Below are 26,115 nucleotides of genomic sequence, written 5' to 3' on the forward strand. Positions count from 1 at the left end.
ATGCCGTGCTGAGACCAGCACGGCAAAGCAGCAGGCAGGTGCCCAGCAAGCGGTAAGGGGTTCATTGCTTGTCATGGGGAAGCAGGGAGACCTCCGAGAGAGGACCACACTAACACCCACACTGGGTGCCCGTTAGCAGAAGGATCTGCTTGGGGAATGTCATCCATACCAATCCACACAAGCCCCCTCTTTCCAAAAGTGGGCAGAAGGTGTGAAGACCATATGGATTCACCCCCAACCTCACAACCCCCTCCCATAGCTTGGCCCCCATGCAGAAGCTTGGCCCTCGAAAACACAGATCTATTCTACAAGAACAAAAGAAGGCCCTGGGTTGTTAACACCAAGGACTGTACCCATGCATCAGTCATTAGACCCCATTCCGGCTAAGATCCACTTTAATTTAAAACTTGGGATGCAATGTGCAGGAAACAGCAGAGAGTATACACAAGCCCAGAGGAGACGCATGACTCAGGAAGTGAGTGATAAGGTCATTCCCTTTGCTACTTGGCCGTTGTCTTCTTCCTCAAAGCTCAGGAGTTCAGGAATCTAAGGCAGAGCTCCCCATCATCAAAATGTTACTAAGAAAATGAGAGTTTTCCTCTTCCAAAACCAATGTTGATAAAGGTCTAGGTAGGGCTCAAGGAAAACTAAAACCTTATATGTACACAAAGGTATGTTAGTCAAAACTAAGGCTCTGAAGAGGGAGAGAAATATCCTAAAAGTGAACGGCACTTGGAAAAGAAGAAAATGGTCCTCTCAAAATAAGGCTTAAGCAGTGAGACAGAATCATAACTGCTTCTCTGGATATCAGGAAATGGCATCAATGGAACTAGGAACTTGGATGCAATGTCATCATTAGCATCATGGTTCCTGAACCCTAATATATAGAGAAAAGGAGGGAAGATGACAGAATGAGATGGGCAAAAAAGGACTTGATGTTCATGGGTCAGAGGAAGTAAAGCCAGGATAGAGACAATGTGAGGCCAATTAGTCCAGCTAGCCGGAGTACTCTATTAATAGAAAGTAAGACTAGGTCCCTGGGTAACCAGTTAGCTTCTCTCTGTTCATTAGCAACTCATTCATAAAAACAAACTCACTTGTAAAAAGCAAACTCCTTTCAGGAGCAAGGGTGGGGATCGGTAGTGGGTATGAGAGTATAAACAGATCTGAAAATCCATCATTCTTTCAGGAAAACATGTGAGATGGCAACTCAGTGGTGTCACCTCTGCTTATTTTATAAGCAGATATATCATGTAATCTCCTCTAAGGAAAGCATTCCATAATATGGAGACTAGCTCTTTTGATATAATTAGATAGTGTGGGATGGTATCCTGTCCCCTCTATACCAACCACTTATTGGAACATTAGGAATATTGCACTTAGTCTAAATGCCATCATTATCTCATAATGACCTGGGTTCTACTTTAATGCACCCAGAAGGTCAATGGCATGGTTAAATAAATGTGCTAAATAATAGCAACAGGGTAAAAAGCATGTTGATGTCTACCCATACTCATAACGTATATAGTAACTGATAAGCAGAATAGAGAAACTAGGCATTAGATTATTGTTTCCTTCCTAGAATTCTTCCCAATCCCTTTGGTTCAAAGTCGCACAAATCTAATCTCTTACAAATCATAGGAATATATGTGTTCTGAACTCATTTTTAGAACCTATCAACTTTAATATTACTGTGCAAAATGCCAACTCTGAAATACTCCTGTATGTCATACTATTGATAGAAGTCCCCTGGCCAGAGCCCCAGCTCGGGCCTTGATGCCTGAGACATGAGAAGAGGAAGCATTTCATGAGGGGAAGACTGGAGAATATTAGGCTACTGACTCCATCAAGTTTAGGTGAGGCTGAATGATTAAGGGGAGATTCCAATTCATCAGAGGTCCTTGCACAGCCGAGGAATCCTGGGTGGAAGAAAAGGCATCTCTAAATAGTGAGAATCATATCAGATGTAACCAGACTGGCCCTTTCAGATCCAGCACGCTTGGCTCTCTGAAAGGAGCTACCCAGCTGGGGTGAAGAACTGGGGGCAAAAACTGATCATCTGCTCCAGCGGAGCAGACAACTACATTTGGAGTCATCCAGAGAGCTGACCCTAAACTGGAGTGCTCAGCCTGCCTTGGCAGATCCGGGACCCTTTTGCTCCCTGAGTCCTCCAGGCCCATAACACAAGGCTCGTCTCCTCTGTGACACTCACCCTGGAAAAGCTAAGCTCCTCTGGATTCACGGTCCCTCGAAACCCGACCTGCCATGGCCAGTCCAGCCCAGCTCTGTCTTAATCCCTATGCATCACCAAGCAAATAGAAAATCTGACACTGACAATAATATACCCAGCAAGCCTCCTATGGACCTTCCAACACAATTCACCCAAGACAAGCCTTTACTATAGAAATATGAACAAAGCCCAGTACAAATAAAGGCCAGGGTACAAGTGGTTAGACTTTATATCACAGGAGGTTAAAAGGACACTCATAAGATGAGGAAGTTGGATATCCAAAGGATATTATCAACAATTATCTCTGTTGGAATTATAGATGAGTTTTTATTTCATCTTTGTTTCTTATGTTTTCCAAATTTCCAACTACAACCTATATTATTTATTTTAAAGAATCATATTTTAGGGTATCTGCAGGCATTTTGGGTAAGGAGGACTTAATTCTGTCTTAGTAGCAGAAATCATCAGAGCTATACCAACTAGGGTGACCAATCCATTATCATTTGCCCAGGACTGTCCCAGTTTTAAAACTGAAAGTTTTGCAGCCTAAGAACCTCCTCAGCCCTGCGGGTGGAGGGGAGGTCACTGTGATACTGACATGTCCTTTTCCTTTGAGCCACAAATGCCGCCTTTTAATTTTTCCCTCCCTGAGGGAGCCCAAGCATTCAGAAACACACAGCATCTTCTCAGCCAAAGGGAGCCGGCTCAGACAGAGGGCAGCGTGGACTCAGGAACCCTTTGGGCTGCTGTCTCCATCTCAGGAAGCAGCTTTCCTCCTAGAGGCTGAGCTCAAGGAGTGAGACTGCCTTTGTGCTTGGTTATCAGGTTGAACTAAGTAGATCTCTCTCCAATTCTTTCCTGTCCATGGTGTGGAGCAAATTCATCTTACATGCCTTTCAAGAGAAGTAACAACTACCAAGAAAAACAGCAAACAAATAAACAAGTACAACATCGTGAATGAAAGGCAGCATGGCTGCACTTCATAAGGAGAGCTGGCATAATGACTAATCTGAGAAGATCCCAACCATGGTGGCTTACCCTCTCTGGCTGGCAGAATTAGCAAAGGCAGAGAAAACTTCACAAGGAGAAAACCTGCACTCTGTTACATTAGCTGCCATGAAGAATTGAACTGTGAGCGAGCATCGCATCCAAGAAAAACTCCCGTTCTTTCATTTCTCCTTAACGACAGGGAGCATTCAGTGTTCAAAGCATCTGGGTAGCAGGAGCTGCTTAGCAACATAAGAGGTTCCTCTGCATATGTGTTTGCTGAGCTGGTCCTGGTCCCCAATCTGCTGGCACGTGCAAGAGTGACCAACCAGATACCAAAATGGGGGTGCATTTGGTAAATTCATCATGCTGGTATCCACTCTCCAGCTGGGCTGGGCGTTGGAAAATACCCAGAAGAAATGCAGTAGCATCCTGCATCTGCCTGCATGCTTCCAGTACATCACTGATGATTTGGTGAAAGTGGACTGAACTGTCTGATGTGTGAGGGGTGCATAATTCCCTCTTGGTTGGCCGATAATGTGGAAGTAAAATCAGAATACCATTGTGAGTGTCTCCCTGATCTAAATCTATAATTGTTTTTCCCTTTTAGTCATTAAATGTAAGGTGGACTGTTTTCTCTAAGAGGTCTAGGTACCCTGTAACTGGGTGGTATTTCCTTTTTGATAACAAATAATATCACCCAGCGGTCAAATGCTAATAGAATGATGTCTCTTATTTCACTTAGTTGTAAATGTACTTGAAACTGGTTTCCTAACAAATCTCCTTCTCAATAGAGTTTGTAACATGGCTTACGTTTTACATGTAATTGTGCAGCATGTATTCGTTTCCTTTCTTCGAGGGAACTCAAGTTGCTTTTTTTTCAGCATTATTTGATAGCTTCTTACCATGTCCTCTGGAGTTGAAAGGAGAATATAGTATCAAGCTGTTATAGCTGGCAATGGGGGACTATGGCATCAAGAGACAGAATTGGACTGGGACCTACAGAGGCTGGGCAACGTGCCATGAAGACCCCCATGAAACGAGTCGTCAGCCCACTGTGCCATAAACGAAGCAATTTCTAAGGATCCTAAAATAACTGCGTTCTCTCGCCCCTAACACTCATGCTGGGCAAAACAGACTTAGGTTATTTTTAAAGTGCAGGCCATGGCCTTCAAAGGGATATAAACAGTTCCCAAATCAGTTACTGTTTGGCCAATTAAATACTTAGAAGAAAACATACTTTTGAAAGACAAAATTAGTAGGCAAAGGACCTAGGAAAGTGCTATAGCAATTGTTTCTGCCTGTTTTTACTTCCGTCAAATGGACCATCAAAATGGACCATGGGCACAGATTGCACTGAAGTTCAAAGATAACCTCTGATAACTCTCATCCCTTGATATAACGAGCTCCTGAGGTCTTGGATATGATTCAGAATTTTTGCTCATGTGTACCCAAAGTAATGTTACAAACATTTTCAAAACCTCTGCAGTTCTGTGAAAAATACCACTTCCATTCCCTCCCCTGGTTGGTAACACAATGACGGGGTGCGTATGGCAGTTAAGGGGCGCAAGAGGAGTGTCCTGTGTGATCTTTTCAACTACTGTTAAAACACTCCCTCCCTTTATTATATTTAATCTCCTTAGTCTTAGCTGGTCTATGAATCTGTGCTTATCTACATAGTTGCCTAATAAGCATGTAACCAATGGGAAAACACACACATGAACATATATACACACGTGAACGATAATACTTGAAGTATGGCACACGCTGCAGGAAGTCAATAAACATCCATTTCATTGGAAATGGAATTAAAGTGGAGAAAAGTCAGAATTCCTTATCTGCATCTGCCACAGAGTTACTAGCCCTAGATATACACAGAGGGCATGCGCTGTAAGAACAAACACATACAGTATGTATTTCAGGACAATTCTCATTTAATTTAGGCCCTCCGCCTAGGACCCTAGCTAATTTACAAGGCTGCTCTAGGAAAGACACAATTCTAGGGATGACAATGAGTCTATGGCATTTGCTTTTCCTGCAGGGGAAGCTATAACGCGTTCCCACCCTTCAAGAGAACCCAAGATTGATGATTCGGGGGTTTTGCTGGTTAGAGTGGTTTTTTTTCTCTTTCTTTCTTTCTTTCTTTTTCTTTCTTTCTTTTTATTTCTTTATTTCTTTCTTTCTTTTTTTTCCAGCTCAGAAGGTGTGTTTCCATTGTACCCTGTCAAAAATGTTCTTAGCAGTCAAGGAGAGGATAGCAGCACAGCTGCCCTTGAGCCGGGTTGGTCAGTCCTACTGGGAAAACACCCCGTGCGGACAGATGATGTGGTTTTCAGACACGTCTACACAGACTAGTTGAATTAAAGACCAACTCCAGCCTTGATGTTGCTGAGCTCCTCAGCTCCATCTTGCCATCCTGATTGATCGAGGAGATGGGTCTATAGTTAGAGTGGCATAGCACTTTGAGGGTTTAGTCATTAGAGCACACTGCTTTCTCTTGGGAAGGCAACTTCTTGCTTGGCTAGGTTTTGGAAGCTAAGGAGTGACGTCAAGTTGTTCTCTGGCCAGAATTTGCAGATAACCATAGAACTCTTCTCCTCCATCAGGCATGGATTTAGCCTCCTTTAGTTCCTGCAGTGACACAGGAGCCTCCAAATACCAAATTATTATCAGGCGGTCTTGGGGGAACCTCTGGGCCCTGCAATAAAGTAGACAGACTTGCTATTGGAAAGTGCTCAGGAGCAATTCAGCCCTGTTCAGATTGTTCTAAAATCCTGCAAACAACCTCTGGACTTTGTAAATGAAAACCTCACATAGCTCCTGAGAGTGAAAAATTACTTAGGGGGATAAAATTTATCATCATCCTTCACTCAAATGATCTTACACATCATTTAAAGAAATATGGTTTAATCATGATTTTTTGTTTGTTTGTTGTTCTGTTTTTAGAGCAAAGCTACATGAGCAGGGAGGCTGTATTCCTTTTGGACAAGCCATTTCTGAGCATTGTCTGTAAAACAAGGTGTATGTATTCATTGATCTTTAAGGTCACAAACAGTTGGTGGATTGTGGACCAAATCTGACTCTGCTGATGTATTTTGTTGGTTCCACCCAGCGTTTTAAATCTTGGAGAATTCACATAAAATATAAAATGTCTGCTCTCTCTGGAGAACTTGGAGTATCTGGTAATACCAAGCCCACATGCCATCATGACCTTCACTATACCATATCATCTTTCTGATCTAGCCTGTTTCTCTCATATTGACCTGCCCAATCCTTGTCAGGGTTTAGGATCCTTGCTCTAAGCTATGCTATCATAGTGCATTGTGATTATACGATGAAGTCTTTCACCACTGGCCTCCCCAAGGAGACTCCCTGAGGGCAAGGAACATGCCATCATTATGACCGAATTTCCAATTCTTAGTATTGTAGGAATATTGTGGGTAGCCAATAAATATGTAATGAATTGAACTTCACCTTCTGCATTAGATTCTTACAGTTCAGTGAAATAAGCTGGGATCACTGTTTATAAGAGCACACATATAAAGCCAACATCTTTGAATAGCAGGCAGCTTTAGGAAAGAGAAGTAAAAGTGCTGGTTTGTGACCCAAGCCTCTGATGGATCCAGGGCTTGGTGGTGTACTGTCTATGTGATATTTTGCTTTAAGCACATGGGAAAAATTCCATACTTTTTCTGAGAGCTTCTTAAATTTGTTTTTCAGATGTAACCTATCCAACTTCTTGGAAGAGCCCTTCTTTAGAGATTGGTTGTAAAAATACTTCATGGGAATAACTTAACTGAAAGCTAAGCTCCCAAAATATCATGGGTCTATAGCAACAGATCCCTCTGCACATCAGATCTATGCATTTTGAAATATTTAAATTTCTGAACGACTACAATTAGGATCTTCAAAGAAAGGATTTTTTGTTAAAGGCTTATTTCTGCTAAATTTGCTATCTAAATCTATTTAAACTGGCTAACATGTTGTTAAAAATACATCTAACAAAGTCTACACAGGCAAATTTAATAGGAAAGGACCCAATGTAAAAGGGTCAATGTAAAAGGTCCTCTATACTTGTTACCAGTCTGTTAGTAATTAATATTTCAGCAATATATAGCCATATCTGGTCAACATCTGGCCAACATCAAAGGCACATCATGTCCCATGCTACGAAGATGTAGTTCAACAAGTATAGTTTCTGCTCTCTAGGAGCTTACAATCTAACCTAATCAAGACTAGAGAAACATACACCAGAGTGGTCATACTCAGGACTTCACAAAAGGCAACAGATACATTGAAGATAAAGATAAAAAGTATGGGGTAAAGGATGGCATTTAAGAGAGGGTAGAGGGAATGAGAGAAGTAAATTGCTTCTTCATTCCCATTTCTTTGAAAAAGGATTTATGGAAGATGTGTTATTTTAAGTGTTCTTAAAATCATGAAAGAGCATATGGCTTGATGCTTGGAAGAAATAAAACTTCTTCTGATATAAGATACTAAGTGATTGAGAACACTGAGCCAGTAAGGACTGCTGAGTGAAGGACCCAACAAGACTTTATAAGGAACAACTAAACAATCAATGGTCTGGTGCCCTCTGGTAGAGGGCAGAAGCTGAGGGGAAGCTGCAGGTCTCCTCAACTCTTCCAACTCTTTCTAAGTGGGAGTGGCTGAGCCACAAAACCAAGACTCCTCCAAAATTACCAAAATGTCTAATCCAAAACCTTTGTAAAAACTTCTATGAACTCTAGATTAAGGAAATGACCTTTGGAAATTTTCCTGTGGAACTTCTAAGGGAAGAAAGCACTTCTAGAAAGAACCACAGACTCAGAAGCCATCTAGCTCACTTGATTCTATAAGCTCTCATTTGTTTGCTTTCTTGCTCATTGGTTCATTTTCTCTTATTGGACTTGCTAGGCTAATGCTATCTACTTGATTATTCAGCTTTATCTTTCTTCCATTGACAAAGAAAAGCAAATTTTTGAGTACAGGTTGATTTTAGTCAACTTCAATTTTAATGCAGTCTCAGGTTAACTAAGTACATCATACAGACTGGTGCTGCTGGTGGTGTCAGGGGTGTCAAAGTACTCTGTTCCTAGGGAGAACAATCAAAATGATGACAGAATCTCTCATTACACTATCTTGCTTTGCTTTGTTCAGTATTTGTTACACATGCAGGGCATTTCAGGAACCATTGGAGGATGCTTATCTCAACAAAGAATGCACATTTTAAGCAAACCTCCACACATCATGTTCACACCATAATAACAATATTAGAATTAATAATACTTTGATTTCAAAGAATACCTTTTATTTCAAGGAGCTCAATATTCTTCACATATGCTATTCTATTTATCTTATCATATTACATATTCAACTGAAAGCTATGTTGAGGTTCAGTCTCACACATTACAAGACTGTAATACTGTTCACCCTAATGATTAAATTCAAATCCATTGTTAAACATACCTCAGGATAAATTTGAATGAATAGGAGGAAATTACAGATGTTCCTTTATATTTGAAAAGATACTCACTGCTAAGTCCCCTTATCCATGAGCATTCTCAATGGAAAGTCAGTCCCCAATATCTAACCTTGAAATAGTCCTACCTTACCTGAGACAGGGCAGGAGAACAGTATTTAAGATGGGGCAAGAACATGCAGATAGACAAAAGGTACCCACTTGTCAGTGCCAGAGAACCCCTGGGACCTTAGCCACCTGATATTCTAGCCCTCATGGCCCCTTATTCATGTGTAAGGGAAGGCCTGGAGTTCCACTGGCATAAGCCTGTTTGTCTACTGTGACTTTATTTCTTGTCCTTCAGGCTGTGTTCCAGCCTCTATATTTGAGCACTGGCTCAGAAGATAGGATAAGATAAAGATTCCAAGTTTCCCAACAGAGGCTAGTGGGTTAATTTGGTTCTAAGAAATATAACTCAGTGTACTTAACAGGCAGCCCATCTGTTGTGATGTCCCTTTGCTATTGTGACATCACAACAAGCCTCATACTGGGAACTAGGACTGAACAAAGAAAACAGAACTACCTAAATTGATACCACCTGTGTGTAACACAGAGCATTCCTGACTACCATTAGTGTATATTTTAAGGACTTTCAATAGACCAAATTTAAATCCCACCAATTGCTTGTCTTCTGTAACTGATGTATGTGCATTCTAATGACACTTCTGGTTTCTGTCTATCTTTTTCAAGATAAGCATGCCTTGATTCCAACTTCATGTTGACAAATGGTTTTGGAAAATGGATCTCAAGAGAAGTCAGTATCTGCCCACAGTTCCAATCCCAGCAGGAGACACACCCTGAGAACTCCATAATCAACAAACTAAATGATCTATTCCTTGGGCTCAAAGCCCCAAGGATACTCAGACATTTCACACTGTACCCTCCCCTCAGTCATCCTCGTCAGGGACTCTGATAAGCATACTGCTTGATACAGCTATGCAGCAAATGGGCCAATAAGTATAAACAGCTGTACTTACATGTGTCTGGCTTGAGCTGACTATTGGTGATGCCAAAGTACTGGGGATTTTCAATGACAGGAATCTTGGTCATTCCAATAATGACAGCATCAGGGCCACCCTCTGAAGACGACGGAGTGTTACTCCCATTGGAGATGTGATGGAGTGGGCTGGCAGAGTCATCATCATTGCTGATAACTGAGGCTGGGCCTGGAGTTGGAAAAATACATATTCTCCTGTAATTTTTCATGGCTTTGTTGAGCTATAATTCACATACCTAAAATTCACCCATTTAAAGTGTACAATTCAGTGGGTTTTAGCATATTCAAAGAGTTGTGAAACCATGACTACAATCTAATTTTAGGAGATTTTTATCATCTCAATTAGCAGTCACTTCCCATTCTCCCCGCTTCCAGCCCTGGGCATCCACAAATTTACTTTTTACCTCTATGGATTTACCTATTTTGGACATTTCACATCAATGGGATCATATAATATGTGATCTTTGGGGCTTCTTTCACTTAGCCTGACGTTTTTAACGTTGATTCACGTTGTAGCATGCATCATTACTTTATTCCTTTTTATTGCCAAGTGATATTCCATGGCATGGATACACCCCATTTTGTTGACCCATTCATCAATTGATAGAAATCTGGGTTGTTTAAAATTTTTGGCTATTATGAATAATATAGCTATGTGCACTCGTGTACAAGTTTTTGTGTGGATATATGTTTTCATTTCTCTTGGGTGGAAGTGCTGGGTCATATAGTAGTTTTACGGTTAACCTTTTCAGGAGCTGCCTAACTGTTTTCCAAAGTGGCTGCACTACATATCTTATATCCGCAACAGCAATGTGTGAGAGTTCCAATTTCTTTACTTCCTTCTCCTGTAATTCAATATGCAGCTTTCCTCTCTGTTCTCTGAACATCTTTAGAGCACGCTCTCATTGAAACTCCCAGCATGAATCTAGGATTCCTGTTGTACAGTGTACTGAAAGACGTCCTAGAAGTTCAAAGATCTGATCCTTTCACCACTCTCTGGACAAATCACTTAACTTTTTTGTACCTCTACATCTGCTTACATGTGTAAAATATGCAAAATAGTATCTGCTTGTTACTTTCTGAGACTGGAATGAAACTACTGACATGAAAATGTGCTTCATGAGTATGAATTACTACTAAGTATTACTAAATAAACTTACAAATAACTGGTCGACTAGAATTGCATCGGCCTGTCCTATTACTATGCTCCACTTTCTGTATATTCTCTCAGCAGCGGCACCACTTTTGCGCGCAAAATAATGGTCCAATCCCATAGCAAAGTTCCCTGTTTTGCCTTTAGCCATAACATTATTTGTAGTGTCATTACATGGATGTCTTTATACTAAAGCAATAACCATAACATTTTTCATACCAGATTTAAACTTTCCAGTCCAGAGTCTCAGAACGTATATACCCATAAATACAGTCTACTGTATCTTGTCTAAACAATTCAACCATTGACCTATAATGTTTGCAACCAAAAATACATTCACAAAGATAAAGGTCTACATTCATTGAAAACGTGCAAACAATTAAGATCTCAGTGGCTTTTGACAGACACGCCCTACAGGGAAAGTAGACAAAGCCCCCTAGTATAGTACACAGGATTCTACAGTATCCTGAATAGGTGCAGGGTCTTCCAGAAGGCTCCCAATGGCCAGGGTTACTATAATAAGCTAAGAGGAAGACAGGAAGAAAAGGATATGGAGGAAAGACAAAGGGAGGGCAATGAGAAGGCAAAATCCAATGTGCGGAGAAGACAAATGTGTACTGGTTAAACGAAAGCCTTAATCGCTATTTCCTGAGCAAGACCACGTGCGTTTGCCCAGCCCCCCAGGACGTTTCAGCACCTCCAGCAAATCTCTCCCTCTTCCTCACATTTTACTTTTTCTGTAAGAAGCACAGCAATAGAAACAAAAGTTGTTGTATTATACTTTTTTGAATTCCCTACGAAATATCACGGTAATCCATCCCCCAACCTCCAAGATCCATTTTCCCTCTTATATGGGGATTATCACAGTTTGTAGGGATAACGACATTCCCCAGCTAGCTGAATCTTAAACTAGGCAGGAGGCAGCCAACTGCTATTATAGGTAATTTTTTTTTTTTTTTTTTTTTTCTGGTACGCGGGCCTCTCACTACTGCGGCCTCTCCCGTTGCGGAGCACAGGCTCAGGACGCGCAGGCTCAGCGGCCATGGCTCACGGGCCCAGCCGCTCCGCGGCATGTGGGATCCTCCCGGACCGGGGCACGAACCCGTGTCCCCTGCATCGGCAGGCGGACTCTCAACCACTGCGCCACCAGGGAAGCCCTATAGGTAATTTTTAAAAACATTCTCTCAAGGGGATGTGTATTTAAGTTGCTTTTAATGATACACTCTGGCTTAATTCTGCAAGCAAGTCCTCACACAGCCAATTTAGAAGCCACAGAACACTCAAAGCAAAGGCAAGCTTACCAGTTGTATTCATCTTGAGCCTAGCTCACCAGTGTTAGTAAACAGTGGAAATTCTGCCAAGAATAGCTACACAGACAAGTCCTTTCTAATATCCTTAACCATCCCTGTTTTATGATTCTTGACAGGCCCCGATCACCCAGAGCTTAAACCCAGAGGTGGAAAATGGACATGTGTTATGCTAAGCTTTCTGCATCTTGTCAATAAAACCTTCCCATCATGGGCTCCCTTGCTCCAGTCCCGGTGCAGCTGTCCCCTCCTTCGACGTTACCAAAGCACGCTACTGTCCGAGCTCCCCGGGAAGGGTGCAGTAGAGGCCACACATTTCTCAACAGATTCCAGGCTTCACATTTACCCCCAGAAATGCAAGAGTTGTCATGTTCAAACACTCCACATGCTGTCAGAAGGCCAGCGATATCTGCTTCTGGACTCCCTGCAACAATTAGAAACGCACTGATCCCAGTTGCTTTTCCTCTGATTCCCTTTTGGCCCAGGACAGGCTATCCACATTCCCACAGCATTCAATCATTTTGGAGGAGGATGATACTGAGAAGACAATGTTGAAATTCCTCCAGGAATTCGGGCTCTGAAGCATCTGCCATGCACACAGTGGAGCCTTACTTAAAGAGTTCAACCAAGGGACTTGCTCTTCGCTTCTCCATCATCAGAGGACACCCTTTCCTTCCTGTGGCCTCGCTGAGTAAAACCCCCAACTCTGAGGTAACAGATTCCAAGGGGAGAGGTTCTCTGTTTGGGGGAAAATTTTTAAGCACAGAAGCGGTATAAAGCACCAGAGGTAATCTTTCAAAAGCTTTTTCACTTTGCCAGAAGGTCACTGTTGACAAATCTGAGCGACACATAAACCTCAACAGTTTATCAAGTGGAATGTTAATTCAAGTGCTGTTTTCTTCATTATTGATGTTCCAAATCCTGGAAGATTGATACGGCTGGCAAGGTTGCAGAGATTCAGCCATTTTTCTATGAACATTTTGATCGAATGGAGCACAGCAAAGCTGCAAAGGGGGAAAGCTCTCAGGGGAGAAGATGAATGTCTATATAATTTGACAGCAGCCTGTCTGCGCATATCATGGATGTCTCGTTATGTGTCTGTGCACGTGGGGAAAACACCCCAAAAAGACAGACAGAAGAAGAGTCAGGGGCACATCACAGCAGGTGAGAAATTCATAGGAGGACTTGAAAAAATGTCTTACAATGTTAACAAAGTTTTAAATTGCTGGGTATGTGCGGCTTGCTGAGCTTGGGGTACATAGTTCTAATTACTGAGCTGACAAGTAGGAGCTATGCCTGGAAACATTTTTAGCCCATTTTTATTTTAATATGTCTCACATGCAAAGAGGCATTTTTCTTTTACCAGAGCTGCTCAGTAACGTATCCTGCATAAATGACTTTACAGACATTTTTAAACCTGACTGAGACTTTTTTCCCTGATAAGAATTGATGTAAGTCATCTGGAGAAAGAGATTCCTTCTCTCAAGACCAACATGTCTTCAAGGAGAGAGACAGATTATTGTTCTTAAATAGCTGTATTAACCATGTCTTTTATTTTCTGTATTCTGATGCTTCAACATCTGAGGCTTTGGTGACAGAGGAGGGACTGCCAATTCCTAGAGATAATAAAGTACCTGCCTACGAGAGAACGTTTCATATACAAACTGACCAATCCACAGTCGACGCCCCCAACCGCATCACTTACCAGGCTCTCACACTCCAGTCCACTATCCACCTGCCCCATCATCCCAGAGCCAGGTATAAGACAACTGGGGACTGTCCCTACATCCCAGAGCCCACTGACCTTACTCAACCCAGCCAGTCCTAAACCTGCTTACCCTGCCTCGCCCATTCCTTTCTGCAGAAACCACAATAGAGGCTCTTGTCTATGTTTTCCCCTTACTCCCTCTGCCTCCTGATGGACCCTGTGCCCCCTTCAGCACCACGGTCCCCACTGTGTCATGGCCTGCCCTCTTCTCTTGGGATCTGTGAGTAACGAACGATATTTTCAGTGGCAGTCGTCTCCAGACCTGTGGCCTCCCCACAGCTGAAAAATCATAAAACCTACATTTTAAAGCAGCGGCACTTCTGATGAACTGTAGCTGAAATAACAATTCTGGAGAAGAATTCCCTCTGCTGTAGCCTAAAAGGGTGAAGCCCAGTTTTTGAAGCTTTCCAGGAACAAGTGCCTCTCTGCAGAGCAAACCGGCCTGGAAAACATGTACGTGGTTGCACCACGTAAAATGCCAATAAGCATAGTTAACTATTAATTTTATTTTTAAAGGGGAGATAAAGAGTAAGAGTATGGTGTATACATTTTCAAAGGATCTATATATGCCGTAAAATTTATTTTCTTTGTAAGGACATAAGAAATATGTGATAGGTACATCTCTTGGGAGAGAGCTGGTGGGGAGGAACCATGGAGGTGGGTAAGAGAGACATTGTTTAATATTTACATTTCTGTACTGTTAATTTTTGAAAAAATCTTATGGATGTATAATTTTTCTCTATGTTAACAAACACTCTCTGGGTACAGGGATACATGGTGTTTTCGTTTGTTTGTTTTATTCTTTATCCTTTTCTGTTTTGAAAAAATAAACACTACTTCAAAAAAATTTAAAACAAAACCAAAGCAAAACATTTACATGGTTGCACCGATCTGCTGTTTAGTGGAAGGAAGACCCCATTTCATGGCGCTGCTGTGAGAGAGTTTGTCACTCAACTCCCCTCTTCACCTCCACACACAGAGTGAGCACAAAGCCTTGGAACAGGGTACCTTCAAGACGGTATGGACAATCTCTCTGCTATCTTGGCAAAGTGCCTATGATCAGCTGGATCTGAAATTTGTCCCTGGGGAGTCACAGACAAGTCCTGAGCTGGTGGAGCTTAATGTCCCAACTGTGCCACACTCCACTTTCTCTTTGCTGGTTAAGAGCTTTAGTCTTGGAATTCCTGGGGCTAGCTAAGGGTGAGGGTGACTTTCCCCCTTCAGGCCCTCTCTGGCTCAGTGTCTGCCACCTCTGGGTTCAGTGGTTTTGGATCACTGGACTGACACTGAGAAAGGCTGTCCAACAGGAAAGGTCTGCTATCGGACTCAGAAAGAGAAAGGAAACAGGCTTCCTTGTATGGATGGGATGAACACGTACGGGGCGGATGTCTCAGAACTGGAAGGCTCCATGACCCTGGTACACTTCCCCTATTTTACAAGTTTCCCTATAGCCAACCTTGCTACCGAAATAAATACTAACCAACAGATACTAAAGATGGGGCCAGATCTTGGAAACACACAGGCAAGATGTAAAGACAGTTTGTGTTTTCATGCCTTCTAAGCAATTCCTGTTCATTGTCTCTGTACCCATAGAAAATACTGAACAAATCGGAGGTCCCGGGAGATCACACCTGATTCCAGTCCCAGTGATGAGTTACATTATCTGCATTCATTTCATAGCTACAAACTCTGCTTTTCAATTTCCAGCACATAGTCTGAATGCAAGGAACAGAATGCAATCAAGCACAAATCATAGCGTCTGGACGTTAGAGTCTTGCTTTGAAAGAGAAGTGGTCATAAACGAACAGCTGATTTCCCAATTCAGAAATTTATTACATGTTGGCCAATGGAAGAAAGTTAAGATCCGAACTTGCCCAGACTTGAATATTCAGCCAAATGTTTGCTGTACATGGAGTTGGAGTGTAGTTGCATTTTATTTCCTTAACCTTCTTAAAAATGCAGCAACAAGCTAGATCTGGATGACGGTTAACACTCCCCCATAGGATAAAAACAAGGTGATGTCAAAAATACAAAACCATTTACTAAAGTCAATGTTCCTTTTCTGGAAAATTCTAGGCATCTTTCTTCAGCAAATCAGAAACCGGGAACACAGAAAAAGAATCAAGGACCAACAAGTATAAAGAGAGTCAAAGCAGTTTCATCCTAATTAAACAACACAAACTCATTACTTATCCAAAGAATGAGGAACTACTTACCAACACCTTGTCTTGCTTTTACTTTCCCAAATCCAAACCATGAGAAATCTGAAAACCACAACAAAACATAAAATAAACTTCGAAACAGAAGCGTAAACCAGAAGCATTCAGCACTGTCCCTAGAGAAATAACAAACTGCCCCAAAAAGCTCCACTGGGGACCAAAGCTTCCCCTCAAACACCTGGAAACTAACCCTTGGATTTTTGTGTAAAGATTTATTTCTCATCCTGAGAACATGGAGGTTGGAATAAGATAAGAGACAGCAAGAGCTTGTCTTTGAGAAAAATGGCCCAAACCTAGGGTTAAAGGCACTGAGCAGATTTTCCTTCTCACTGTCTCTCTTCTCCCTTAAGTATCGAATCATCAAACAGGGAACTGCAGGGATGAAAACAACACAGTGCATTCAACAAGTGCACCATGGCTCTCAACCACAGACATATGGGAAAATAATCAAAGAAAACAGATCTTTTCTGGAGCTAAGACAGACAGTACAAAAAAGGAACGTGAAATCCTCTGGGAGAACTGACACTTGGACTAGATGGGAATTCAAGAGGAAAAAAGGGGACCACAGTTCCACAACTGACTTGCTGTGTGACGGTGGGCAGCTCCCAGCAGCTCTGCGCCTCTTTATAACACAAGGTTCCATGAGGCACGTGTGGGAAAAAGTGTGCCAAATGTTTGGAGGTCCTCCAGTGAATAATGCCACAATGAAATGCCTATTTATTTCCTGGGCCCGACTGTTCCCTTCTAGGTAATTTCCGCTGGGTTCAAAGTAAACTCTGCACAGTGGGGAAATCCCTGGATAAGAGGCCAATAAAGGGAATGGAGCCCAAATAAGTAGTAACTGTGTTTCTCAGCTCCTTACATCTGTAGTGATTTTTACAGGCAGGATAAAAAGCTACATAAGAGAAGAGCCCATCAAAATGAAAAATACATACGAAAACACTCTGCACACTCAAAAATGCCTTACAAAGTTGTCATGAATACTATCTTTTTCAAGTACATTTAGCCTTTCCTTTCTTAGTATTCTACAACTTCAGCTCTAAGCCAGTTTTTACTTCTGATTGTTATTCCTCTGAATGCTTTCTTCCAGATTTTAAAAGGCAGGCCTCTGGCCTCTATCCAATGCCAAAGAAAGATTCGTTTGCACAGAAGAAAGTGACCTCATTCACTGGGTCCTCAGTGTAGCGAGGCCAGGCTGTGCCTGTGGATTTCTTAGTTACGACTTATCTCTTTCAAAATGGAGTGTATTTTCCTACTGGTCACTTTTTGTTTTTCTATACTTGTTTGATTTACATAGTTTTAATTAAATCGTGGATTGAATATCTGGACTCCTTTTTTCACTTGAGTATTTTTTCAAAATCATGTTTCTGTCTTACAGAGAGCCCACTGAAGGGCAAGGCCATAGCACTCCTCACTGGTTACCTGATTCAGATTATTATCCACCATCCACTATCATAACCACAACTGCAATGAACATCTTTGCACGTCTTAGGTGCTCCCATCCCCATTTTCAGAAATCATTCCCTCAAGATAAATCCCAGAAATGGAATTACTGTGTCAAAAGGGGGAAATATTGTTAAGGTTCTCGATGCACGTTACCTAATTGTTTTCCCACTACATGAGGTATTACTTTCACCAACAGCGTACGAGAGGGTGGAGTGTATTTCCAATGGGAAAGCTAAGGGTGAACCATTTCCGACGTCTATCCTGCCATTAGTAGGTCTCCACCTAACTGAACAGAGACCTGGTAAGTACTCTCCTCCCATCTGTGCCGCATGATGCCACTCACCCCCCATGTGTCCTAGGCTGGTGTTTGACACAGGTGCAGTAGGGAGAACTACAGGTATGAAAAGCATAAGAATAAAGCAGGTAACACTTGTGCAATCATCATAATTCATAAAATGCCTCCCCCACCTCAGACATTTCTCCCTTAGTCCTCAGTCAAACCCTGTAATATATCCCAGTTCCTTAACAAGGGATTGAGATTCAGAGAGGCCGACAGACTTAGCAAAGGCCACAGCCTTTCGATGCCAAATCCAGTTTTTCCATTCTTTCTTAGTTGCCTTTCCAATCCTCCAAAATACTTAGCCAAAATTAGCCAAAGCTGATGTAAATGTTGTAGCGTTTACAACGCTACAATTAGGATTCAATCTTATATATAGAAAAGCACTAGAAGTAGTTATTCATTCCTCGTTTATTTATTCAGCAGGCATAGCAGAAGATTCAAATACAAAGAGCTGTATGGCCTGCGCTCAAGGAGTTTACAATCAAGGATCAACTCTCGTGGAAGTACAACCGGGGTGTATGGGAACTCAAACAAGGAGTATCTAGCTGAATCTGGGAAGCAGGTAAGGGGGGAGCAGGTAAGGGGGGAGAGTTCTTTGGCTTCTTGGCAAATTTTAATAGATTAAAATTTGCCAAGAATGGGAAAAAGCAGAGGAGGACATTCTCACTGTAAATAGTCCAGTTCTGGTTAGAGAGGGAAGCATTCATTTGTCAAGGGGCTGATGAAGCTGGAAAGCGGAAAGAAGCTGAAACACATAAGCAAGGGCCAGGTTAAGAGTTTGGAATCTATGGTGAAAATTGCAGGTAGGCCCTAGAAACCAACCAACCAACCAACTTCAGGCCAGGAAGGGACATAATCACAGTTAATTTTAGAAAGTGGTTGCAGGATGGAAACAGGATGATGTAATGGAAAGACTGAGGGCAAGAGACTGGTTGAAGAGGCTGCTGGAGAAATCAGGGCCTGAGAGAATTGTTACCTGAGCCAGGTAGTGGGGAGGTGGGGCAGGGATGAGGAGGGGATGGCTGTCCGGCCTCTTTAGGGTAATCAAGAGGACCTGGCGATCGATTGCAAGTTGAGGGGAATATCGGAAATGAACAGGGACGTTCTTGGGTTTAGACTACAAGACACATGGTGATGCTGCTCAGTGTCTCCAAGGAACCTGGCAGGAAAATAGGCAAGGGGTTCAACTCACAGCATGCGTGTGGGGCATAATTCCCAAATAAGGTGACTACGTGCAGAAAGCCTCAGAGGGAGGCATCCAGTGTCTGGGGCTCAGGTCTGGAGCTCAGAACCCAGGTCTAGTGTCCCAAGTGGATCTGCTCAAGTTTAAGCGGAGTCCAGAGTCCAACTGAGAACAGAAGCTGGATGCTGCAGCTGGGACACATTTCTTCTTGGACACATAAAAAAACACCCCTTTTTGTAGGTACAAATAAAAGGATATCCAACGAGGCTAACTTTTGACAAACTTATTCCTAAATTGCTAAAATACTTCTAAGTTCTTTTTAACAGTCACACAATTATTACATAAGAGAGACTATAATCTTCTTGACCATACGCCAGAGTTCTTGGAAAATTTAACAAATTAGGCAGAGCACCATCACATTGATACGTCTCCCTTCCAAGAACTGTCCTTTGTTTGACTTTTTCTTGATGAATTTAAGCAGTAGTCTTAAAACCGTGGTACTAAATTTCACCCGCAAAAATTTCCCATAAGGCCAAAAAGAAACAATTTCTCAATTTCCTGTGATGTTTCACCCATTGGGAGCAGAGTCCTGCCAAAGATTCATTTATTTTCTACTTAATAAGAGACACTTTATTCACTGCAACATAAAGGGCTCCTTCAAAAGCAAATGTAATTGCAGCGAGCTTAAAGGAACTCCTTCTTTTGGAATCAAGACCAACAAAGAGTCTAAATTATGAAATTAACCAATTAAATCCATCTCTTCTTGAAGAAAGTTCAATCTTCCCTATCCAGAGAAGAGGAATGTAGAAAAGAAAATAGCGTATTAACACATTAACAGCTCTAAAATGGAACTCTAAATAAAATAAATAGCAATAAAGATTCCTTTTCAAATGTCTCTCAGAGGAAATCACTAAAATTTAGGGGGTTGAAAAGGAATATTTATGATGCAAAGGAGAGAATCAGAGGAAAGAGCGAGAAACAGGCAACATGGAAGAAATTTAATCTTCCCTGTGGTGCTAAATGGTACAAACACTAAATGTGATTTTTAGAAGGGCTCTGATCTCAAGAGAATGCCATTTCTGGATTTTTTTTGTAAGTTTCAGAAAAAATTGATTTTGTATATTAGAAGGAAAAGCAGCTCTTCTAACTCTGGAGGAATTAAAATTTGCTGTGTTCTCAATTGAAATTTCTTTATATATATATATATATTTTTTTTTAATTATTGAAATTTCTTTATATTTTAAGGCAAAACTCATCACCCTCTGCCCCCAAGAAAAGCATCTCTAATGATGGAAGCTAATGGGAGAATATGATTCACTGACAGAAATGCACTTCACTTCCAACTTCTTCTTCCTCTCCTTCGGAGAGTGGGCCACACCCACTCCCCGAAGGACACATAAGAGAGGAGCTATGGGCTCCTTGCTGCCGGGAAAGTGTTGAGCCCAGAGTAGACTCCATAAGTGCTTGGGTGAGCAGCCGACTGCCTGTTACCTCACACAAAGTAGGATGACTGGTCATTGCAGTGGAAAGGAAATGAATGCAAAGGACCGCTTTGTGGACAATACAATCATCTCTCTTTCCAACTGACACATAATCGGAGTGAGTAATAGTTTGCTTCAAATTAATTCCAGTTCCTCAGGGCACAGAATAGTGTCGTTTGGGGCCAAGTTTCCACTTCAATTTAAACTTAATCTTTTACTTAAGGACACAACCTTTATATATAAGTCCCATCTCCACAGACCAAGAAGAGGGCTCACTTTGAGTTAAACTAGTTCCCGAAATCACAGTTCAAAAGGGTCCTGGAGGGCTTCCCTGGTGGCGCAGTGGTTGAGGGTCCGCCTGCCGATGCAGGGGACACGGGTTCGTGCCCCGGTCCGGGAAGATCCCACATGCCGCGGAGCGGCTGGGCGCGTGAGCCATGGCCGCTGAGACTGCGCGTCCGGAGCCTGTGCTCCGCAATGGGAGAGGCCACAACAGTGAGAGGCCCCCGTACCACAAAAAAAAAAAAAAAGGGGTCCCTGGATTTCTCCTGACCAGCCTTCATTGGCTCCATCCTTTCCCTTCCCTCAAACTTCCAATGTGAGTTATGTCCACTGTTCTTAAGAAAAGGAACACTGAAGACCTCCAATGTGACAAATTTAAAGAAAAATATGTGTTTTGTGGCTGAAACTGCTAGCTGCTCTCTGAAGTCTGTATTTCCCTCTTTTTCCCTGGGCCCACAGCTAGACTACATTTTCCAGCCCTTCCTGCAGTTAGTCGTGGCCATACTATTAAATTCCAGCCAATGGAAGGTGTGCAGAGCACTGAGCACCACTTCTGGGCTGGATGACTTATAAATGTATGCTACCCCACGCTCTTTCCCCTTCTACTTGTCCAGAAGGAAGACTGAAGACAATGATTACGGTAAACTTGGAAGTTATGACTTGAAGATAGCAAAGAAATTCTCTGCTCATTCTCCCAGTATTGTTTGGTGAATGCAGACAGTGTAGAAACCGAGTTCTTCTACCTGAGGTCCAATGAAGCTGAGCTATGTATCCTCCAACTTTCATCCATATGCAAGAAATAAACTATTGTGTTTGAACCATTTTCCACTTCAGGACTTTTTTTACTATGGTAGAGAGCCTATCCTAACCAGTACAAAGGGAAAGATATACACACATGTACACATAGAAATTAACTGACTCCATAACCTCTAAACCCTCCATCACGAATTCATAATTGTGTTCCATGTATATCTACATTTTTAAATCCACAGTGTGAAAATCCACAGATTTCATTAGGTTTTCCAAAGCTACTTCATTGCAAAATGCTAAGAACCCCTGAAATACATACAAATGGTTTCAGAGACAAAGATATCAATGCATAGGTACTCTGCATTTCAATTCTATTTGATTATATTCCCTATCAACACTTGAACCTGGGTGCTGACAACCATCTATCATCTCTCACCTAAACTTCTATAGCAACCTTCTCATTCATCTCCTGCTCTGTTCTTGCCTCCCCGGAATCTCTCCTCTGCAGAGCTGCTGGGATAATTATTTTCAGGTATCAGTCAGATTATTGCATTCCCCTGCTTAACATCATTTAAAGGTTTCTCCTTGCATCTAGAATAAACTCCTGATGATGACTAGAGTCCCGTACGACGTGGCCTCCCCCAGCCTCCCCCGCCCCCCCCACACCATCTCCTGTGAAACGACCACAGCAGTCTCTTTCCTGTTCCTGCTCACTCTGCACGTTTCCTTGCCTCCTTCCAGAATCCTCTGTTTGGGCTCTTCTCATGCCTAACCACCACCTCTCATCCTTCGGGTTTCAGGGCAACTATCACACCCCAGAGGAGCCCCGACCTCACCACTAACCCAAGCCTCTCTCAGCCCCTCTCACTAACTATCATCTCCTCCTTCTCAGTATGTACCAAGAAAGGACCTGACTCACTTCAGGTATTATTTCTTGTCTGTGTCCTTTACTAGGACTGGAGCTTCACAAAGTCCGTGACTGTCTTAGAAGAGGCTCAGCCCCCGCACCCCCACTGGAAACAGACTCTGACACAAGGATTCAAGTGAAGGCAGTTTAGTAGGAAGGGATCCAGGAAAACTAGAGGGAGAGTGAGCCGGTGACACAGGGAGTGAGGGAAGCCTGCAGTGGATGCGTTATCCAGCGGGTTACACTGTGGACAACTAGAGTTCAAATCCCTGGGGTGCTTGGGGAGAGGGTGTAGAATGCATCTCAGAGTTTTCCCATCCAAAACATGAGGAAGTTGGGTCATTTACCTTCCAACTACCATCTGTCATTCTGCTAAGAGAGAGCACTGGGGTAGATTCCCGGGTGTTTGCAGTAGGACACTGGGGGCCAGCACGGAGGCCAGCATGGGGATGGTGGGACTTGGGAGGACCTGGTGGGGCATCAACAGGATTTGCTACAGGGATCTTGTCTATGTAGCTCACCACCACCTTCAGTGCCTAGTACAGACCCTCAATAAATACTTGCTGAATGAATGCATGAGAACAACCATTTTTAAAAGCATAACAATATGAAGTACAGCAAGTGTAATGAAAATACCAACATGCAAATTATACACTCAACGTAAAAACCACAATATTTTGCAAGCATATTTGCTGCCCTCTTGAATCATTTATGGCCCTCCCATGGAATCTCATGGTAGACAGTATTTAAAAGTGAGCAATACCCAGAACCCAGCATTCTGGGCAGGAATGTGGAATAAAGATGCTGGATCAGATGTCAGGCGCGGGGTCTCTCTAGATGCTGTAAGAAATGAACTGCATGACCTTGGGTGAGTCACTTCCCTCCCTCATAGGCTCTGCTTCCTACTCCATGAAGACAGAGGTTGAGAAGTGGCATCAAAGGTCCGTTTGAGCCCTAGCAGTCTATAGTACTAACCATCAGGCACATATGACTGGGAGTAAATTGCCACATGGCCTTATATAGCTTTCCTGAGCATGGGTATTTTGGGAATGTGAGATCATGTGCAATTTAAAGAAGAGCATTCAGTCAACTGGCCTAGATTTGCTCCTACTCAGATGCTTTGGGGTCACTATTTCCTCATCTTGTGAGAAGGGCCTGTGCTCTGCAAAAGCAATTTTTGAAAAACAGTACTTATTGATTACTTGCTAGATGCTAGGACACTTACTAGAGATTAGATATTACTTTAATCAGGGAAAATTGGTCAGCTTCTATTGCAGCATTAAAAAAATAAAATCAGACTCAAATGATTTTTAAACGCTACAAAGTTCAGAAGCCTCAAGTGGGAGTAGATGAAATAGACTTGCTCGGAATGTGGAAAACTGTCCCCTTCCCATATTTCAAACATTTAATTTTGAGCACAAAATGTTGCCAACTACTTCCCTCTTTCATTTGAACGTGTGGAATATTTCAAAGAAAATTCATTTGGTCTACATCTTAGTCATTCACAGTTAAACATTACAACGTGTTGGATTTTTTTAAATCTATTGTAAATTCTGAAGGCTTTTTCTTTAATAAAGGAGGTCACACGATCTTCTCTGAGTGGGTAAAAAATGGAACCTGGGACCCCTAATGGTTCGTTTTAAACTTGGGACTTTGAGAAAGGTAGAGGCAGCCTCTGTTTACTAGTAATAGTTGAAAGAGATGAAAGAGGCATATCAAAGCTTTGTCTCTGTGGTACCACCCCAGTGAGAGCTCAAAACACTCTATAAACAATTTTTTTCAGCTGTCACAAGCTCCCTGCAGGGAAGACAGGCGATGTCTGGTTGTACACACACAAAATTTCCCTAATACTGTCTTCACATTGAGGGAATGACTGCCTGAGACCCATCCCCAAACCCCCATCTCTCTGCAAAGCAACACTGGTAAGCACTCAGAGCAAGTCTTTTGGGAGGGAAACTGGCTGATACTCATCATCTGAGAAGTGATATTAGTGGCCCTCAAAGAGAGTAACAAACCCAGAGAGGCTGGCAAACACTTTATGTCAAATTCCCCTGAGCTTTCATTTCCATGGAAAACCTAAACAATGACTCAGAGACCTGAACTGACTTGCTCAGACCTGTCTCTCGTGCCCAGTCACCGAGTGAGGTCAAAATGTGCTCTCTGCTCTTCCTTGCACAAGGACTGTCGCCACATGACATGCATTTGAAAATGCTTTTGTAATTGCTGCTATAAAGTCATAGTTATATTCATATTTATGCATATATATATATATATAACATGCAAATTCTTTTTTCAGTTCCTCTAAACCAACATTTGCTGCAGCTAATGCAAAGCACCATGTAGGAATTTTTTTCTGTGGTTCTATTATGGAATTTTGGAAAGAGTAGGAGGATGGCAGCATTTCTAGCCATCTCACTTTAAAATATTTTCAGTTGTATCCAAATTCTTCTCTCCAATCTTGGAAAGACCTGCTTCATGCACCTTTGTCTTTTTTTTTTTTTTTTTTTTTTTTGCGGTACGCGGGCCTCTCACTGTTGTGGCCTCTCCCATTGCAGAGCACAGGCTCTGAACGCGCAGGCTCAGTGGCCATGGCTCACGGGCCCAGCTGCTCTGCGGCATGTGGGATCTTCCCGGACCGGGGCACGAACCCGTGTCCCCTGCATCGGCAGGCGGACTCTCAACCACTGTGCCACCAGGGAAGCCCGCACCTTTGTCTTTCTTTCCAGTGACCCAATGTCAACCTTCCCCTCCCCACCATCCCCGACCAACACTCTTAAATCCAGCCAAGGTCAGGAAATGTGTGAGGCTGACACAATAGCTAAGATGTTCATTTAATTTTATTACTTTGTGCTCTTCTATTAGGAAGCTCCCATAATGGAATAGAACATAATAGGATTATATACACTTATAAAGCTGGGTGCTGAATACAAATAGTTGAATAAAATGACCATAAACAGAACAAAATGAAAACTCATTGTCGAAAATGCAGCACCAGTCATATGAATTAACTATCGGCCACCCACTTCCTACTTAATATCACTGGAGGTGGTTTACACACTGTCAGTGGAGGAAACCCAAATCCATAAGATGAAACCGCATTTCCTTCCTTCATGTTTTCCCACTAAATGCCCAATGTGCTCTTTAATATCCACTGCCTTTCTGGAAACAAATCAGAATTGACTGGCTAGGTCAGTGGTCTTGAATGGGGATGACTTTTGCCTCCCAGGGGAAGTTTGGCAACGTCTGGAGATATTTGGGGTTGTCACCATGGGAGGGGTGAGGTGGAGAGGCTGTGCTCCCAGCGTGTGATGGGTAAAGGCCAGAGATGCTGATAAACAGCCACCAGTACACAGGCCAGTCCCCACACAACAAAGAACTTAAGTCCCGAAACATTAACCGTGCCGACACTAAGAAACACTGGCCTAAGCCGTAGCCCAGCAGAGGTGGAATTTGTCCCCAAATCTTGTAGCTCTGTTAAAAAGAAATCCTAGCCTGTCTGAGCTCACTGCTACCACAGGAGTTTAGTCTTCTCTCATGTTATTCCAAT

At 42.5% G+C, this 26,115-nt stretch overlaps 1 protein-coding gene across 7 annotated transcripts in view; it reads right to left on the reverse strand.

The window, feature by feature from the left end:
• NTRK2 (neurotrophic receptor tyrosine kinase 2) overlaps positions 1 to 26,115 on the reverse strand; it is a 385,135-nt gene that overhangs the window by 160,329 nt on the left and 198,691 nt on the right. For 3 of the 7 annotated variants that reach the window (XM_073806010.1, XM_073806011.1, XM_073806012.1), the window contains 2 exons: positions 16,177 to 16,224; positions 9,713 to 9,901 (listed from right to left, as the gene is read on the reverse strand). In XM_073806010.1, the coding sequence (XP_073662111.1) occupies positions 9,713 to 9,901; positions 16,177 to 16,224 (237 nt within the window). Of the gene's footprint in view, positions 1 to 5,133; positions 5,916 to 9,712; positions 9,902 to 16,176; positions 16,225 to 26,115 lie in introns of those variants that run through there. The other 4 variants (XM_033857885.2, XM_073806013.1, XM_073806014.1 and 1 more) reach the window with 3 other exon arrangements.

This window comes from Tursiops truncatus, chromosome 6 (assembly GCF_011762595.2).
Source record: "Tursiops truncatus isolate mTurTru1 chromosome 6, mTurTru1.mat.Y, whole genome shotgun sequence".
In the NCBI taxonomy this organism is placed as follows: Eukaryota; Metazoa; Chordata; class Mammalia; order Artiodactyla; family Delphinidae; genus Tursiops; species Tursiops truncatus.